At 42.3% G+C, this 19008-nt stretch overlaps 1 protein-coding gene across 5 annotated transcripts in view; it reads left to right on the forward strand.

Moving 5' to 3' along the window:
• Positions 1-19008, forward strand: part of cables1 (Cdk5 and Abl enzyme substrate 1) — a 50895-nt gene that overhangs the window by 11008 nt on the left and 20879 nt on the right. For 3 of the 5 annotated variants that reach the window (XM_006633859.3, XM_015353484.2, XM_015353486.2), the window contains exon 2: positions 17058-17129. The exons of the other annotated variants lie outside the window; for them this stretch is intronic. In XM_006633859.3, the coding sequence (XP_006633922.1) occupies positions 17058-17129 (72 nt within the window). The remainder of the gene's footprint in view (positions 1-17057; positions 17130-19008) is intronic. 5 annotated transcript variants of the gene reach the window in all.

The following is a 19008-nucleotide window of genomic DNA, read 5'->3' on the forward strand; positions in this document are numbered from 1 at the left end:
GGTATGACAGCAGGTGTGCCTGAAACCCCCCAGGTCTTCCAAGCAGTGACTCTGCACAGTTGTTCATAAAGTGGACACACAACAGGGCTGTATCACTTCTGAGTGAGGCAGTGCCTGGGACCCAGAGATCCAGCACCGTAGTAGCTGTAACAGCACAAACGTCTGTTAAGAAATCTTACTTAATTGTTCAAAATGACCTTCATTTGTTGACTGTTTATCAAAGGGATTAGATCCATAGTATCAGTCCAAGCAGACTGATTGCTGAATTGATCACGTGCTTTTATTACTGTTTTGAGGCTTGCAGCAGGATATCTTTGAGCCGTGATGTTCCTCGAGCACCATTCTGAAAGCAGTGTTAGCTCAACAAAGTCCACAAGAGGGACATTTGACATTGCTCCTCTGTTGTGAGCACCAGGGACAAAAAGGCACTGAGGTTCTGCCCTGCAATCCTGCAGGTCTTTCCACTTGAGGAGCTGCAGTCGTAACACGGCATCATAGACATCCATTACAAGCTTAAAGAAACATGAAACATTCAGCTGTCTGCTAGACACAGGGACAAAACAGCAGACAAGTCTTGAATTTCAGAGGCAGAGATTGAAATTCACATCTTGAGGGAAGTGAACTGCACTGATCAATTAAGGAATTAATTCCTCAGAGGCAAATCTGCCTTCCCTTCTTCATTAAGGTAAAAAAGCTTTTAGGCTTTCCTGCTTACTTTAAGTCCCATAATGTTGCTACTTGATTCACGGTTTTGTTCAGCGTATTTTTCTTCCTAACATTGAGACCGCCAAGACAGGAATAAAATACTGTTGTAAATGCCAGGGCACTATAAAAGATTTATATTTTGCCAGCTCTTTCAGCCCTCTAACCATAAATAACTAGGTCAACCATGTTTTACTCTCACAAAATCAGTTGCCAAATTCCTGGTCTTCTGCTCATCTAAATATGAAGAAACTATCACTTCACTACAATGCAAGCCTACCCACTGGCCTTTAAAATGGACTCCCAGTGTTTAATGTGTCTACAATAGCTGTGTCATCAGAGTGTTTTACGATAAGACCGTCAGGACTAGTATTTCTGCGGACCAGTGTTTAGCGAGTCAGCAGAACTCAGGGAATGACTGACCTGTGAGAAGCTCTTGGAGAGCTGACTTCAGCCTTAGATGATGCCTTTTAGCCAACAGATTGGGGTGTGTTTGACTTAATGGGCATGACCCACTGAATCGAGTTTTGCTGAAGACAGAAAGAAGTAAATCAATTTTCAGCCCCTTCTGTGAGGCTGTATTTAAAGGCCCTGGGAAGGTTTAGAGATGTAGCCTAGCACACGACTTGACTTTCATGAATGAGAATACAATTTCTTCAGTAATGAAAGAACATGATCAGCTGCACTGCTGATGTTTTTCCTATATGCAAGCTGAAGAGGGTGAGGGGGCAACAGATCTCTGAGTCTGGAGCTGGTGAAGAGCCGGCTGCTATAATCATTTCCACATAATGTTAAAGCTACTGGAGGAAAATTATTAGGAGTAATTGGATGGTTTTCTGTAAATAAATGGAAGATAACAAGTGAAGAGAGAAGTCACTTGGAATGGGCTGCTCCAGAGGTGATGGAGTGGATTGCTCTCAAAGTCATATATTAAAACTTTCACCAAGTGTTCACAGGGTTATTCTGTTAGTTCTCTGATTGTATTATCTGGGCCAGAGGCTGTGTTTGTCTTGGCTCTCCTGAAAACTCATTGAACATCAGTAGTCTGTAAGTAGGGGTGCTTCCTGCCAGCATCTGTAGTTCACAACACTCCTTCTCTCCTCAACAAACAGCTAGAGAGTCCTATTAGACCTTTCAGGTGTTTCCAGACATCTGTTTTCCCCCAAAAGAGATTTTCTATTTATAAGCCACCTTAGCTTCTTTAATCCATCTATTCTGTTTTACCTGTAATTTTTATTTTTCTTCTAAACAGGGCATTTTGTTTCTATTTTTTTGTGTTGAGTCACGGGGTACATCACGTTCATTATCGTGCCTTTCACACCTTATCTCCTTTGCATTTCATTCTCCATGTCTCCACGACTGTCTAAGTTTAGAAATTGCATGTGTGTGCATATATACACACTGACGAAACATTTTCATAACTTAGCTTTCAACGCCTGCAGCTCTGCTAATTGTGCTTCTCTTTCTCAGTGACTAGCCCCGATCCTGCACACATTCCAGACTCTAGAACTGGGACAAGGTGTCGTGCCGTGTGGTCTTCCAGATTGTGGCCTGTCATTGACGGACTGGGCAAGACTGTAGTGTCCTGTGAGGCTCAAAGTTGTTGGCTTTGATTTGTGGTCGGATGGCCAGTGATGGTAAATGACTTGCTCCAGTCTCCAGCAAACCATTGCGTAAATACAGCATGTTATTCCTAAATGAGTTCTTTTCTGTGTTTTTCCTGATTAAATGTTAACCATGTTTAACGTTCAAAAGGGTAACTTCACTGATCACCTATGTTTTAATCGGGTCTCTCCAGGTGAATTAGTGCTTTACACAGCGGTCACTTGAGTATGTCAGTCATATATCATTGATTAATACAAATGGGGCTAAAACATATAGTCTAAACCCAGAATCCACATACAGTAGTTTGTTTTCCCAGAAACATAAATAATGCGAAGTTCCTTTGATGCTCAGGAAACGCGTGCTGTAATATGAAGGTTTGCTGGTCTCTCCTCAGAGGTGCAGTGCGCCAGTGTTTGACATGGCAGGTCGGTGTGGTTTGTGGTGGGGCTGTGGTACCTGCAGCACACTTAGAAGTTAGAAGAGCAAGTTGTGCTTTAGGTGGGGCGGTGTTAAAATGACACCTAATAACCCATGGTAAGCCACTGTACGTTTCACCGTTTTCATGTAGTTAATCATAAATAAGCCCCAACATTTTTTAGAGAAAAACTGCAGGATGATATAGGTGCCAGTTATCATTTTTTTACTTAAGCTGCACACTTAATGTGCATTTTGAAAATGGAATGTAAGCTAACAAATGCGTGATTTTTTAAGTCTCCTTGCAAAAGCTAAAAATAAATTCCAGATTTTTTTCAAATATCACAGGGAAATATATTTAGCGGACCTTCTTTCAAAGCACAGCTATTTGTACAGTGTAAAAATAAGAACAAATAGCTCTTTTTTCTCCCCTCATGTTTGTTCAGCTTGAGGCAGCCCAGTGGTTTCTAAGCTGAGCACCACAGTCAGGTGCCCTTCTCCAGGAGCTGAGGGAGACATCTGTGTGGTCTGCTCAGGCCTTCAGTTCCATGTATACGTAGGCGTTTCTTGGCTTGAGGGCTGAGTAAATGTGCGCTTCTCAACAGTTCTAAAGGAGCTCACCCTTGTTCGCTGGTGTGAGCGGGATTTTGTAGATTGAGCGAATGCATGGTGTTTAGCTATCTTGACGAGCTTATGAAGCAGAGTACAGAGAGAGCTGTGTCTGCGACAGAGCCAAGAGATTCTACGAACTTTCCCCAGCTCTGCCTCTTAACCACAATGTCATTAGGACTTTTGGGAATCTTGGCATTTAGCTAGACCATACTTTTCTGCAGAAAACCGCCAAAGGGTGGATATCAGGGCCGCAGAGACAGGACTGTTTAGAACAGACAATCAGGCCTGCCCAGCGTGTCTTTGGGAGGGGAGAAGAGTCAGACAAAAACACATGTCAGCTTGAGGAAGAACATGCAAGCTCAACAAACCCAGAAACCAGGAGCTGTGAGGCAGCACCACTAACACCCATGCAGCTGTGTCAGCCGTTTGCATCAGTAATCAATGGAATTTACCCCCCCAGTTTTGAACTGATGTAATCCTTCATTATAATCTGAAGAGTGTAAGGGAAAAGCTGTTAAACATACATCAGTATGATGATTTGTGGGTAGTTCTGAAGAAAATATGTTCAGCATCAAAAGAAACAACGCACTGTTTTGATAGTGTCTTTAGAAAGAATTAAGTGTATGTATTTTTGATATTGATTAAATGTTTGACTGTAAATGGTGTAAATGCAAAACTAGATCACGCAAATGGTAGTTATGGCTACAGTTACAGCACTCTTTAAAAGCCTGTTCAGTGAGAGAGTTGACTGGCCAGAGATGATGAAGTAATTTAACTGGATGGATTATGACTGGTCAGAAATCCACTGAAGAAACTACTGTGCCCTTGATGACGTAAGAGGCAGGAGTAAGTCAGCCAATACACGGCATTACAGATTTTCAATGATAGGCAGTGACCCAGGAGACCATGAGATCGATACAGAGGTTTGTGTGAGATAGTTTGGACTGGAGTTTCTAATCACTACAGAGCTGCACTTGTACTTATTGGTAGAAACCTGCTGCATGGCAATGCATCAGTCAGGGCTTGACAGGTTCTGGAGTCTGCTCTGGAGGTGTATTTTGATGTGACAACATCCTAGTGATACATAGATGCCATAGATCTCCCTGCTTGCCATACCTGAGCCCTCTTGAACCTCTGTAAGATGAACTGGAAAGACAAGCGATATTTAAAGTGCCTAGTGGCTAAACACTGCCAGCCTCTGAATTCTTCAGCAGACCCCCTGTGGATGACAAAAGTTAATCAGCATCGTTGAGCAAGGCCCTTAACCCCAGCTGCTCCAGGGGCACCGTATAAATGGCTGACCTGCGCTCTGACCCCAAGCTTCTCTCCCTGTCTGTGTGTCTCAGGGAGAGCAAGCTGAGGTATGCGAAAAGATTACTTCCTAATACAAAAAAATTGTATATGGCCAATACAGTGATTTCTCTCTAATTTACCTGTGACAAGTCTGTTAATTAAAAATGTCAGTGCACCTCCTACAGAAAACATTTCACTAAGCATGTATTCATTTCAGCAGTAGATGTCTGTTAAATCTGCTTAGATTGCCTGGACATTAAGAACACCAGTGTAATGGTTCCCACAGCTTCCACCAGGGACGCAATTAAAGGCTTAAGAAATGAGTAAACGCCTACTTGGAAGCCATTATAAATCAATACCGCTTCTCTGCCTGCCAGCTCCGAGGATCTGCTTTCCCGTTTGAAGCTGTGGTATACTCGCAGGTTGGAAAGCTGCATATCCTGGCACTCTGTCCCCTGCACATATGAACATGCAACTGTAAACACACCAGGTAGCACAAATATAAAGCTTTGTTAAGCCACAACTGTCTCACACAGAATTACTAATAACTGTCTTGCTTGGAATTCACTTGACACCAGGAGCTCAGTGTCATTAGGTTGTGACCGACCTACGGGTCTCTCATGGGTGAGCAATTACCTTTTTTTTCCCTTTAAACAGAAGTATATGGATTTAGAAGAGCCTGTAAATATGGCTAAATTGCATAACCTGATTGTGGCTTAATGAGCATTAGGGATAAAAAAGATTAGCTGTCTGGCAAGATGGCACCAGGTTTTTACTTAGAAAGAGGCATGTTAGGCTGTTAAATGACTTATAATTTATTATGCTTTCTATCATTTATGCTCTACTTTATTTCTGTCAGATTAAGCGACATATATACATTGCTCAGCCCGGGGTGTTTTTGTTAATATTGGAAAGTCATAAGTTGTAAACCTCTCATTGGGATGTATAGCTAACTGGTACATATGTATTGTTAAAATCGCTGTTCTTTAGAATAGATGTCTCACATATGTATAGATAGTAGACAGGGAAATGGAAACAGCAATGTGACAGGGAGCTGGACCGCCGTGTCCTGCCAGCAGGGCCTGAAGTGTTGTGGCAAGGAGTTCATGAGCAGCACCATGTCTGCAGGCAGAATCCAGCTACCTTCTGCCACCAGAGAGTCAGTCAGCGCACGCCTGGGTGATGAACGTGTCTCAGGCATCATTCCAGAATATCCCAGAAATGCCCATTTAGGTTCAGATCTGGTGACTGAACATCAGTGTCAAGCTCTTCAAATGCTTGGCCAAAAACACGTGCTCCGCAGGGACGCGAGGTGTACAATCACTCGGTACCATTGAGCGGCAATGAGCATTGACCTTGTCTTCTAAGGGCATGAGTGTGCCCAGACCATGAGTCATGAGCACGTGAAATTGCACCCGCAACATTACAGACCCACTGGAACCCTTCGCTGTTGGAGCCAAGCAGTCAGGGCTGCAGAGTTCTTCAGGTTAGCACCACATGTGCGCTTGTCTGCTGCTCAAGAGTGGTGAGTGGTGATTCACCTGACTGTATTGCATTTCTCCACTGCTCTTTGGTACCTTGCATGTGCTCTTTGCAGGCATGGCTGGTGTAAGAGCAGTCTGTGCACTGCCACTCAGCTACCTTACCCCACGCTGTGGAGTCCTCTTTTTCAAGTCGGGGTTTTGTCTTGAGCCTTATTTTCAAGTTAATTCTAATGAAAACGGTAATATTTGCTGATGCGGCTGATATTTTACTACATTCTAATTTAAAAATTCAATTATTTCACTCCCATGATAATCTATTCCAAAGAGAATTGTCCACATCTGGTATGTGTACTGAGTTACTTCTCTTTAACAGAATATTAGTGTAGACATTCTGTGCCATAGTTTGTGTCAGCAGAATTGCAGGCGGAACTAGAGTAGCTTCAGAAACGGTATATAAGTATTTTCATCCCGAATGTTTATTATGAAAGCGCTCTGTTCACAAAGTCTTTTTTACATTTGTGAACTTGCACGTCACTTTCAGAAAACAGTAGTTGCTGCACAAGGACAGCATATGCTATTTGTTTACTGTGGCTCTTTATTGCCTTGTGTTGTGCTAGAGTAGTGCTATCAGATTCTTGCAGATTAAATTGTATGAATTTATTTGCTCAAAGCACAAATTCCAAGACAAAACAACATTGTCAGCTATGCTTGATTGCAGGTGTAACCACAAAGAAGAGATGCCGGGGACAAAGGAAAAATCTATTAGGATTCCCTGAGATGTGCATAGACCATCTCGTAGGTCTATAGAAAAGAATGAGAAATTGTCTGAAATGGCTGAGGTACTTTGTCTTTATGATTGCCATTGAAAATTGCAGGCAGAGAGATTTAGAAATGAAGTGTTAATGAACTGAAATTCCTTTCATTTCTGCAGTAAATTGAGGATAAATGATCTCTCTCACTCAGTGGCGACACAAAAGACCCTGTTTCAGTCTGCAGCAGAACAGCTCTAATTTCTCTGGTCAGCCATTGACTCTAATCAAGACGTCTGCTGCCAGTGGGAGCTTTATGCCATTCAGTTAAGTCTTAATTCATTTTTATTTAAGTGTTTGGAAAGTCCAGGCTATTGACTGCTTTAGTTTTGACTCCTGATTTTTCCAGAAACTTGAATCTTGTTATATTTCGCGTACCTATTTCTGAGAAACCCAAAAAGGTCAAGGTAATTTTGGACTACGTTAATGCCAAAATTACACCTGTTAATTGCTGTTTTCTCCTGAGGATTGATGCCTGTGTTATTTGAAGATGGTGAAGTAGTACATAAAGAGAATGAGATATATTGATGATAGGCGGAATAGTTTGGTCATTTGTATTGATTTAAACAGCAGATTGCTCCTAAGAATCTCAGATGACAATTTGGAAGTGAAAGCTATTCAATAGTTTCATTTTATGCACTGCAGAGCTCTTCATGCAGTGACCCTGTTAGCATTTAGATTATATGAAAACCCTGTGAGCAAAGAGGATTTCAATTCCCAATTGAAGATGCTGGAAATAGGAGAACTGTGTTATGTAATTTAGCCATGATTACTTGAGCCCAAACTATTTCTGATATTCTGATTTTTATCTCGCTCCAGGATTGACATCTGTCAGCGTGTTTGGAACATTTTTTTGCCAGTCACGACTTCTCTGTAGGACACGAAAATAAAGCAAAGTGAAGATGTTATTACCCCTTCGGCGAAGATGGGCGGAGAAAGTGAATATTTCTGTCTCCGTGCTTTTGTCTGGTTTCCCAGTTATACAGCCTGTGTTGTGATGTGTACTGAGAGCACAGGTTAATATTTCTTGAGCAAATATCAGCATAACCTTCTCGAGCAGAATGGAAAATCAGCTTAATTTGTGTTTCCTCTTTGGGCTACAGGTCTTCAAAAGGGGTTGATTGAGTGAAGCCGTTTGATTTCAGCAGCAGTAGTTACATATGTCATTCCTAGATTGTGATAGACCCAGCTGTTTATTTTTGAGGAGAGCAGTGTGTGACAAAAAAAATGAGTAAAATAAATCCTAACAAGTGAAATGATGATATGCTAAGGCAACAGTAAATGCGCAACACAGACAGAAAATCCAAGCATGGCCGTGACATTTTGCTAGCCACCGTTTCACCTGTTGATTCACTCCTTTGACATGGTCGTTATTGCTGTTCGTTCGTGGCGACTCTCTCAAATCCAGGGCCGTTGTGTACGGTCACTGTTGTTGATTACAGGCTTAGATCTCGTGTAGTGTGTCTTGTTTAGGTGCCCCTCCTGACACCTGTGCCAGCCGACAGATTCAGAGTAGTCAAGCTCTTGACTGGAAGAGGCGGTCAGAGGGAGGTTAATGGCTGGGTAGTGCGGTAGCTGAGTACGGAAACAAGCTGTGAAAGAGGTACGCATCAGGTAGTGTCAAACTTGCGGCAAACCAGCGCATTAACAGTGCTTTAGGCTGTACTTCTGCATTTTAGTATACCCCTGTGTTGCCCTTATGAAAGCTTAAACCATTATTTTTCCAGACTGCAGGAAATTTCAGAGCAAAGCACATAGTGTCATTACTACATAAATCAAGTACTTCACTGGCTGCCTTCTTCATTTCTTTATGAAAAAACAAAATAAGCGTGTCTTATTTAGTTAGCAAGTGTTAATGCCCATTTACCAAATTAGAGAATGCGTTATTCACGGCTACACTCTCCAAATTCACGGCTTTATTTCTTTCTCTTGCTCTTTAATTTTTTCATTTGGGCAACTTGTTTGCAGTGATCAGAATGAGACTGAACTGGCTTTATAATGAAAATTATCCTTAAATTTGTCGATTTTAAGCACTGCAGCGGAATGAACAGCCAGGATTTATGTGGTGCTGGATGACCAGTAGGTGCCGTTTTCTCTCTGTCACGCCCTCTGCAGCCAGAGGGCGCTCCTGCTCTGTCCTGTCCCTTGTTTCCCGTGCTTTGCTGTTCCTCCGGTGCTTCTCTCTCTCTGGGACTATATATTTCCGGGTCGCTCATTCACCTTCGCTCAGCATTGACGTTCGGATGTCCTGAGACCCGCCTAGCCTCCAGGTCACCCCACGTCCGCTGCCTGAGGGCTTTGGTTTCTATACGACTCCTGAACTGCTGAGCCCGTGCTAAACCCCCGTCCTGCCACTATGCATGTGGGTCTTTTTCCGCTCTCCTGCCTCTCCACGGTTCATTCCTTCCGACATCCGTGACACTCTTGACTACATTTTCTACATCAGTGTCCCTTACAGTGTTCAAAAGTATACTAAACAAGACAAAAGTGGGAACTAAGAGAGAGTGAATATATGAACAGTCATTAATTCTAATGTTTTGCAGTTTTAATACAATTTTACTATTAAACTAATTTTTTAGAACGAGGTCTATTCAGTTTCATTCTGAGGACTCATTTGCTAGCTTTATTGCCCAAGTGCTCTTTCTCATAATAACAATTATCCATTTAGCTGTAAGAGCTTCATTGACATTTAGTCGTCAATTAACAGCCTTTGAAAACCTTGAATTCACGGTGTGTGTGGGTTTTGGTGAAGCAGGTGTGTGTCTTAGAGGCTTTCTACGGGAAACACTTTGGATAATGAAAGAGAACGAGTTGAAAGAGACAAGACCTGAGAGGCAGTGTTTTGTGAAGCTGGGCAAGACGAATGAGGCCCTTTTGATTGTGTTGAATTTGTGATCCATGGATTCCGTTGCCTGGCCATCTCAGGCAATATAAAAGAGAGGGCTAGCTCAGAGCAATAGAAATGAAAATGTTACATGGCCAGCTAGGCTTTCAAGCAGTTGGGATATAAAATGACATGAGCCCTTGCTCATATCTGCCCTGCGCTATGTGTTTTGGTTTGTTTTCATTTATCGTTGCAGCTTATAATGATGATGGTTTGGAGCATAAACAAATCCAGTTCTCTGCTTTCAGTGTGGTTGTAGCTTCTCAGACCCGTCCCCAGACAATTCATTTAGAATCTGAACAATTAAGGATACAAGCTACATGTGTAAGTGATGCCCCTTCCTGCACAAAGATCACAAGATATTTTGATATTTTATCTATATAAATGTGGATGTGGTATGTTAGGGGGAATTATAGTGCAATCCATATTTTCTTACATTGAAACATATTGAAACTGTCAGCCAGGTATGTATCAGGTGCTGTTCATAGGCATTCCTTCATGTGTTTAACAGGGATTAACACACAATTCGCCCGCAGAAGAAGGTGAATTTCCCAGGTGGTCAGTGTTTTATTTTGTTACGCTGGAAAGACCATTTGCATTTCCTCATTATCTTTTGAATGCCTAGAACTGATTGGTATCATAACCGTGTTACTACAGTGCTACCCACCTCACTGTCTTGAATGCCATTTGATTTTTTTCTATCCAAATATTTGCAAATGATGGAAAAAACTATTGATTCGAGCACTTAGCTTTCATTGTGCTTAAAAACGAGAGGCAGGGAAGACTTCTTTTCCCATTTTATATCTGTTATATTTTTAAAATCGATGGGTGGGAAGCACAGTGGTCAGTATCTCTGCCTCGCAGCGCCGGAGCCCTGGGCTCCCATCCAGTCCCTTGGTGCTGTCTGTCTGTAGGTCGTGTGGAGTTCGTATGCTCTCCCTGTGTTTGTGTTGGTCACCTCTGGGTGCTCTGGTTTCCTCCCACGTCCAAAGACATGCTGCTCTTTTGGCTTCTGGGAAAACTGGCCCTGGTCTGAGTGTGTGAGTGTGTCTGTGTGTGTCCTGGCACGGACTGGTGTCCCATCCAGGGTGTACCCTGCCTGTTGCTTGCTGGGAGAGGTTCCGGCTCCCCCGTGACCCTGTACTGGATAAATCGGTCAGAAAGTGACTGGGTACCATTACTGGGTACCATGTCAAACAGTTCCATCTGTCAGTGATGTGTGCAAAATTAAACCTGCGCTACTTTCAGTGCCTTGATCACCCTGTTTGTACTAGTAGACAACTGATTACTTGGTATCTTAAGAAACATTATGAGTAAATTTAAAAGGTAGATGTGAACATTTCAAGACATGTTTAATCAGGTCAGGATGGACTGAAAAAAACACTTATCCTTATTTATACAGTACACTGCATTCTGCTTGTCATATTAAATGTGCCTGATAAGGTGACATTATACCAAAACACTTCCTTTATTAATTTATGGTATTTAGAAACTCTTATGCCTGATCATTGCCATTGAATTCTGCAATAATGAGTTAAAAAATAACCCTGAAGAACAACTGCTTGGCTGCACATTGGTAATTGTGTGATAAATTGTGCTACAAATCCCTTTCCTTGCAGGCTCCCCTTTAATCATATTTCATCATATTTTCCAGTTTTGCATTTTTATGTTTTCTGCAGACCTTCTCAAGTTGCAACCTTGCGGCACTGAATTTCGTCCTGCGAATGAGAAGGAACATGGCAGAAAACTCTAGTCCTGTTCCTTTAAACCATGTTTTGGTGCGTGTTATCAAATACTGGGGAAGAAATCCACTTCGCGTGTGCAGCGTGATGAATTTGAAATGTGTTTTTGTTTGAGAGAATAATGAGACTGTTGTCTGAACTTTCCTCCGGAGCAAAAGTTCCAAACCCTTGACCTTGAAAGCTCCTTTCAGCTTGTTTTGTGAGTGCCCAGCGCTGTCTGCACCCTCTCTGTAGACTTTGCCCTGGCAGTTTGTTTTCAATAAAGTGACAGCTGTTGTTCATTGTTCAGCAGTATAACTGCTGCGGCACTTGCATAATGCCCAAGTGATTAATACTTGGCTGCCCCAAGGAAAGACGTTGTGCTTCTTAAGCTCTCTTCATGTCTTTTCTGCAGTTCAGTACAGTCTCCCCCCAGGGGCTCGTCCGTACACTGTTAATGGCTGTTAGATCGAATTAGTAACGTTTGCTCCAGATTCACAGCACAATAATCCAAAGGCAAAAGCCGCAAGGATGTTTAAAAAGAAAATCAAAAAGATCAGCAGTCACATGTATCTCAGACTTCAATCTGTCCGAAACAGAAATAAACATTGCAGACAACTGTGTTTGACTTTGTTTTGGCAAATTTCACAACACTGAATTTCTTGTGGAAAAGTGGATTTTGCTCGAGTTGTTATCCGAGGCTTGAATTGGTCGCGTTTTCGGTGTTCATCACAGGCAGCACTCTTGATGTGTTTAATTGCTTTTTTGTTATTTTAATAAATTGTTGGTATATGAGTTTTCTATGGACATGATTTGTTGGTGGCAGGTTGTTGTACAGTCCTAATTATTGTGCTCAGCGCTTTCAAATAAGCCACGTGAAAGTGGGCCAAATGACTTTCTCTTGTTTGTTTTTTATGTGCATGTGAATCATAGCGGGTTCTGGTGACATTTTCCATCATCAGCTTTTTTCAGATGAAGAAATCAGAAATTCATAGTTTAACCTAAATGCCCTTTAAATATCTTCTCCACTCACCCGGTGATGTACCTCACTGAGCCTCATCGAGATGTCTTATTTTCCTTGTGATTTCAGTTTACAAACTGCTGTATGACTGGATTACATTTCACATATTCAGCAGGATCCTGAATTGTTTAGTCTGATAAACATACTGTAGCTGATATCCACATCTGGCTCTGCAAAGGCTTAGCAAGGTGGATAATTAACCTCCTGATGAAACTTGTCAGTAGTGACTGGGTTTTGGGCGCATCTTTCCAACAGTCTGGGTCTGACTTTTTCTATACTCCCTGCTTTTTTCATTTTGACTTAATGCCCACAACATAACTCTCACCAATTTCCTGTTCTGCAGCTGCTGCACGGAGGATTTGACTCGACACCATTTGCTTTCCAGTGGTAAATCGCTGCCTCTTGACCATCCAAAAATAATAAATGTTATCCTTCAGATGTGTAGTGCTGGAATCCACATTTTGCCCTGGTAGTCCTTATTGTTCCTAATGCATTGTTTTGTTATAAAAGGCACAGCTCTTATGCTCAATCTTCATCACATCTTATATCCATTGATGTACTTCAGTGTGGTCCATGGTTTTAGTCAAAGATTTGTAACACATTCTGCTTTTTTGAGATATGTCCTCATTATTAAGCTTGTCTTTTGTACCTCAGAGACCACTGCCATCCACTCGTCTTTTTGTAAAAGTGTTGCATTTTAGCACTCACTGCTAAAGTACTTAAAATGCATCAAACACATTTATAAAAGTACATTATTATTGTTTGATACCCAAAATGGAAAACCATCAAGCTAAATTCTAACAATCTTATTTCCCACTGACAGTCTTGACTGCAGCTGTATGTTTGCTTCTCGGATTCAGGAGTAATACCAGTTTCTGAGAATATAGCAGGGCTGAATTCTGTGAAATATTAGTATAATTGGTAGAACTGTCAAATCCTTTAGGCCAGAAGCATTCATTGTAGTGGATTAATGAACCACATTATCTCAACATGACTTAATTGACTTCACCTGATCAGACAATTATTTGGTGATGCTGTAACCACTGTTTGTTTTCATATTAAGGTAAGAAGGTCATCTGTTAGAGATGTATAAGGCAGCTCTTTTTTTTAGGAATCAGGCCAAAAAATGTGACAGAAGTTGAGATTGTCATTCAGTGTTAGGAAAGTGAGGCATGCGTTCTTGATCAAAGGGGCAAGTTCAGTTCTTGCCTTGAAGACTTGAAAAGAGGAATAGAGCTGTATATCGAGGGTTAATACCATGTAAGATTTAATAGGATTTGCTTTGTTTTTTGTTCCTGCCAAAATAAAACAACAAAAGGCTAGTCTGTCATGAAAAGGCACTTATTTTAAAGTGGGACTGAAATTTGCAAATGTTTTGCATGCTGAGACCATTCCCTTATCCTCTTATTAGAACACATTCTTATGAAACCAGCAGCACAAGGTTAAAAAAGCGAGAATCTGGTCAAAAATTAGGCCAGTCATGAAACAACAGGGACCTTTATCCAGAGTGTGTGCCAAACCTCCTCCATGGCCACACAGAATCAAACTTAGATTATAGATTATAGAGGAGAGAACGTTTATGCAAGAAGTTCATTTACTTCACTTAGTTGGAATCTTGGTGCTGAACCTTTGTTGCTTATTAATAGAATTGTTACACAATGGGGACGAAACTGGCAGACACATTTATAAGATGGTAACCACAAGAATGTCGAGTTGTTTTAAGTTTCACCGCAGTCTAGTGGAGTAATGAGGGCTTTCATAAACAGGCCCTGTGATTGATTGGTTCGGTGGGAGTCCATACAGGACAGTTTGTGGCTGCCTTGTTGTGGTATTGACAGTAAGTTAGTGTGGAATGATTCTGCGTACTATATACCTGGTGTGGCAAATATCTTTGTTTCAATAACATGAGTTTAGTCCATGGGTTTAGCACAGAGGCCAGCACAGGCTATGAGAAACTTGGCTTGTGAAACATTTTAATGCAACAGAGAGTAAAAAGCTCTGTTCTGATGGGACTCAAGTCACCAGCGCAGATTAAACCTCCAGCAATGCTGATTCCCTCTTCCTCCCCTGCAGATCCTCTTCAGTTAAAGCTCGTCGTTAATTTAGACCAGAATAAAAAGCTAACGAGACTGACTGACCCTGAGCAGTTACAGCACGTCCTGATTGGTATCGCCTGTGATTTTGAGGTGGACTGACATGTCAGAAGTTTCAAAACTAATTGTACAGAGTAGTCATTACTGAATGTCTGATCTGTGTTAGAGCAACGAATGTGTTTTCATTGCTGTTAACACACTGGCAGTGTTCTGTCACATAGAAGATCTGAATTGATTTCAAGGTTTCCTGCAAGGAAAGGCTCAGGTCTCCACCACCACCTGCCTCACAGCTGGATTACTGTACGGGCCTGTGAACTAACTAGCTGTCTTATAGTTGTAACAAAGCAATATTATTCTGACAAAGACATCACTGTACCACAACACCTAGTGTGTTTATATACAGGATTCATCAGAGATGAAGAGCTTCATGACTGAAATGTGTTGTTATTTGCTGTATTCTGTCTGCATCAGGCCAGCATCATGTTGTTCTTTTTGCTTTTGAGCTGCTGTTCTTCATCATCGTTGTTGTCATCATCATCATCATTATTATTATTAGATTTTAAATTGGAAGGCATTCTCTGTCTCAAGAGTTTTGATTTGGAAAACCAAACCTACATCAGATGACTTTTATACTCTTCTATCCAGCTATATTGAGCAACCTGGTTTTCTCACTTACTGTTGGAGTCCTGTGTCTGTAGCAGACGAGCAGCTTTACTCAGAGTGAACAATGATCTTGTAATACAACATCAAACACGAGTGGCACTGTGGTTAGTATTGCTGCCTCACAGCGCTGGGGCCCTTTGGGGAGTTTGTATGCTCTCCCTCTGTGTGTGTGTGGGGGTTTCCTCCAGGTGCTCCAGTTTCCTCCCACAGTCCAAAGACATTCTGGTAGGTTAGCTGGCTTCTGGGAGAATTGGCCCACAGTGTGTGCTTATTTGTATTTGTGTGCCCTGCGATGGACTGGCGTCTCGCCCAGGGTGTACCCAGCCTGGCGCCCATTGCTTTCTGGGATAGACTCCGGCTGCCCTGCAGCCCTGAACTGGAGGCAGTTAGAAGATGACTGAGCTGAGTTCATATATAATGAGTGTGATTAAAGCGTTATGAACTGCTGAATATGTCAAAAGGATAGATGCGAATCTCGCTGGATTAAGTATTATTTTAAATAATACTTAAATTGATGTATGTTTCAGGAATGAGTCTAAAGCTTTAAAGATACCCACTTAGAGAACCACGCTCTGTGAAACAAACTGAATTTTTTCATCAGACCTCTGCTACTTACTGCCTTTTAAAGTCATTGCTATAAAACCGACTGTTGCTCTTTGTTTGCATTATTCCTCCAGCAGTGTTCTCCTCCAAGAGCAAAGGTTACAGTGTCTCTCTGGTGAAAACGGTGAACCAGTGGTCAGTTCTGGTCAGCACTCCCACTGCGCCTGGAGCTCTGATAGCAGGCTTGAACAATTTAAAGCCTTTGTCGTGTTTTGCTGTCTTGAGTACAGACAGCTATTTGTTATTGCTGTTACACAGTCGGAAAAGAGATCTTCAGGAGCTAAAAGCTTTTTTCCTTTGTATTCAAGCATGTCTAAGTACCTCTGCCCTTCGTTAACCTAACATTACTCCTGTTGATGTGGCTCACCATGGAAATTAATTACACTCTTTTTCACATTGTCCTGCAAATACAAAGGGAAGTATTTTCTTTGACAGTAGAAGAGGAGGAAAGGGTTTTTCTTCAGTCCGCTGTTACTGTAGTTAACTTCTTCCTCCAGGCCAGCTCTCCTCGACACGCCGAATCAGAATTGAGACCTGCCTGTCCTGCTTTTAAACACCGCAGGGGGGTTTAAACACCTTGTACCCCAGGGAAGCTTGTAGAATAAAGAATTTCGGTCCCTCTATGGTAAGTTTAGATAAATGGAAGAGAAAGGAGAAGGAATAGGCCTTCTGTGTTTATTGGTTTTCAGGTGAGGTTTCCTCAGAAACTATTCAGAAAGTGAATAACCAGTTTTGTTGGTTGTTTTTTATTTATTTTGTTTAGTGAATTGGAAGCAGGAGCTTCTCCTGACCTCTGTGTTTCTGATCAAAGAGCTCTGTACTCCTAAAGTAGTATCTTAAAATTGTCCCACCCACTCTGCACGGTACATACATTTAAAACTCCATTTTCAAAGCCATCGCCTCTAATGTCAACCATTAGTTGTTGTTTATTTGTCCCCACAGGTCAGCCTTTTTAAAACACAAATCATTTTGGTGGTACATGAGAAAACTGCCAGCAGTGTGTTCATCCACTGTCTGATAGAGGTGTACTCTGTCCACGTCCCATGTTTTTCACACGCTGTCCTCCATGCAGCCTCGCTCTTGATCCTTGGGGGGCCGTAGTGTAGTCGGTCCCCAGCGTCCTCGTGCCCTGACCCTGTGTCTCTCTGCGCAGGCGGAGACTGATCTCCCAGCGCTCCTCCCTGGAGACCCTTGAAGATATAGAGGAGAATGCGCCCCTGCGCAGGTAAGCTGTCGATGGTGGACCCTACGGTTACATCCTCCCCACCTGTGCACAGAAACGGCAGAAGTTTACTTGTCTTTCAGTGTCGGATTGAGCTCGCATTGGGAAGTCCCAAGTGAGTCTAGACGTTAGTACCCTGTAACCTGAGTGTTTTCTTTTTCTTGCTTCCTTACTCTTTTGCGTATTCAAAAAGGGCTGCTGCCTGCTATATAACACAAATTAAAATAGAGTAGAGTAGTTTAGTGCCATATGTACACGTACATTGGAATTCTTAATCGCACTGATCTCTCGGGACGTACACAGTACAACAGACAACACTACACAATGTAGACAACAGGAACCATAAATGTGTTGTTGGAACAATAAATATGTAGTAGTATGACCAAAAAAAAAATGGTAGCCCATGTAAAAAGTGCAGAGTGCCGATGTGTATTAGGGCCCTGCAGTTATTTGTTGAGGATGTGCACTGCAGTGGGATAGAAGCTGTTCTTGAGTCTAGTGGTCCAGCTTTAACAGTGTGGTACCGCTTGCCAGAGCGCAGGGGGGAGAACAGTCTGCGTCCAGGATGGTTGGGATCCTGAATGATGGGTCGGGCTTCATTGCGGCGGCGGATGGTGTGAATCTCACCGCTTGATGGTCAATCACATCCTATAATCCTCTGTGCCGTTGCCCTACAACCCTTTGCAGTGCGTATCTGTCACTGCAGTACTAGTGTTGCCACTAGTGAGGACACTTTCTGTGGTGCTGCGGTAAACGTTAATGAGGAGCTGCCTCCCCAAACCGCATTTCTTTAAGCACCGCGGAAAGTGCAGGCGCTGTTGTGCCTTTTCCAGACTGGCTACAGTGTCTCCAAGCCAAGTCAGTGGAGATCTGCAGGCCGAGGAAGCTGAAGCAGCTGACAGTTCTCCCTGCTGTGCCATCGATGCTGATTGGAGTGATTGGTGTGCCTAATTATAAGTTATACGCTCAAATAACTTTTGAAATTGGGCACACCAGTCACACTATTTCTTTATTAGAAGTAATATAGTGAGACGCTTGCTTTATCACTTTGTGGAGGTCAGTTTTAAATTAAAATCTGAGGCTGGCCGAAGTTTCTCATAGAGATGGTGGTGTTGGGGTGGGTGGCGGTTGTGAAGTAATGTGAATTGTTTATTTGTCGTTGCTAGAAAATATTTGCATAGACAAGCGTTTTTTTTCATTTAGAGTCGGTTCCAGAAAGGAGGATGTGTTGTTTTGTTTTTTTGTGCGAGTATGGGTGTGGAAACGTGCCTTCATGAAAGATCAACTGTTTTTTTTAGTTGTGCGAGATTTCATAAATCTCTTTTAAATCAACTGATTTAAGTCTCTTCAGTATCTTGTGTGACTTCCTGAAGTGTGTTCTTCATGACGCGGGTTCGAGGGTGGTTCACGTCATTAGCTGCTCCAGCACTGGGGTGCAATCGGCTGAGCGCCCCCTGGGGGGCGGGGTGGGTCTCAGTCGCCCAGAGCTCTCCTGGCTCTCTGTGAGACAGCAGCTCCAGTGACTGGCTGGGCTCCTGCAGGCGTGCAAGACATGCAGCTCAGCAAGTTGGTGCTAATTAACTTTAATATATTGTATTAATTTATTATACCGTCTTAAATATTACACACTGGTAATTTCAGACATTTTTATGGTCCGTTTACTGTTTTTATCTGTGTTTTTGTTCTCAGCGATGTGGTTTTGTTTGGTATGTGTTGTATGTTGCACTGCTTGCTGCTTAAATTGCCCCCACCGGGGATGAATCAAGTATTTTGACTTGAATTTAATTAATTGTGGACTCTGCATTCTGGCAAGAGGCAGATTGGAGGAGAGGGGCAGCATAGCGTTCATGGCTGCCAGATGAATCTTAAACAGCTGGCGGGC

The sequence above is a fragment of the Lepisosteus oculatus genome, chromosome 6 (assembly GCF_040954835.1).
Source record: "Lepisosteus oculatus isolate fLepOcu1 chromosome 6, fLepOcu1.hap2, whole genome shotgun sequence".
NCBI classification, from domain to species: domain Eukaryota; kingdom Metazoa; phylum Chordata; class Actinopteri; order Semionotiformes; family Lepisosteidae; genus Lepisosteus; species Lepisosteus oculatus.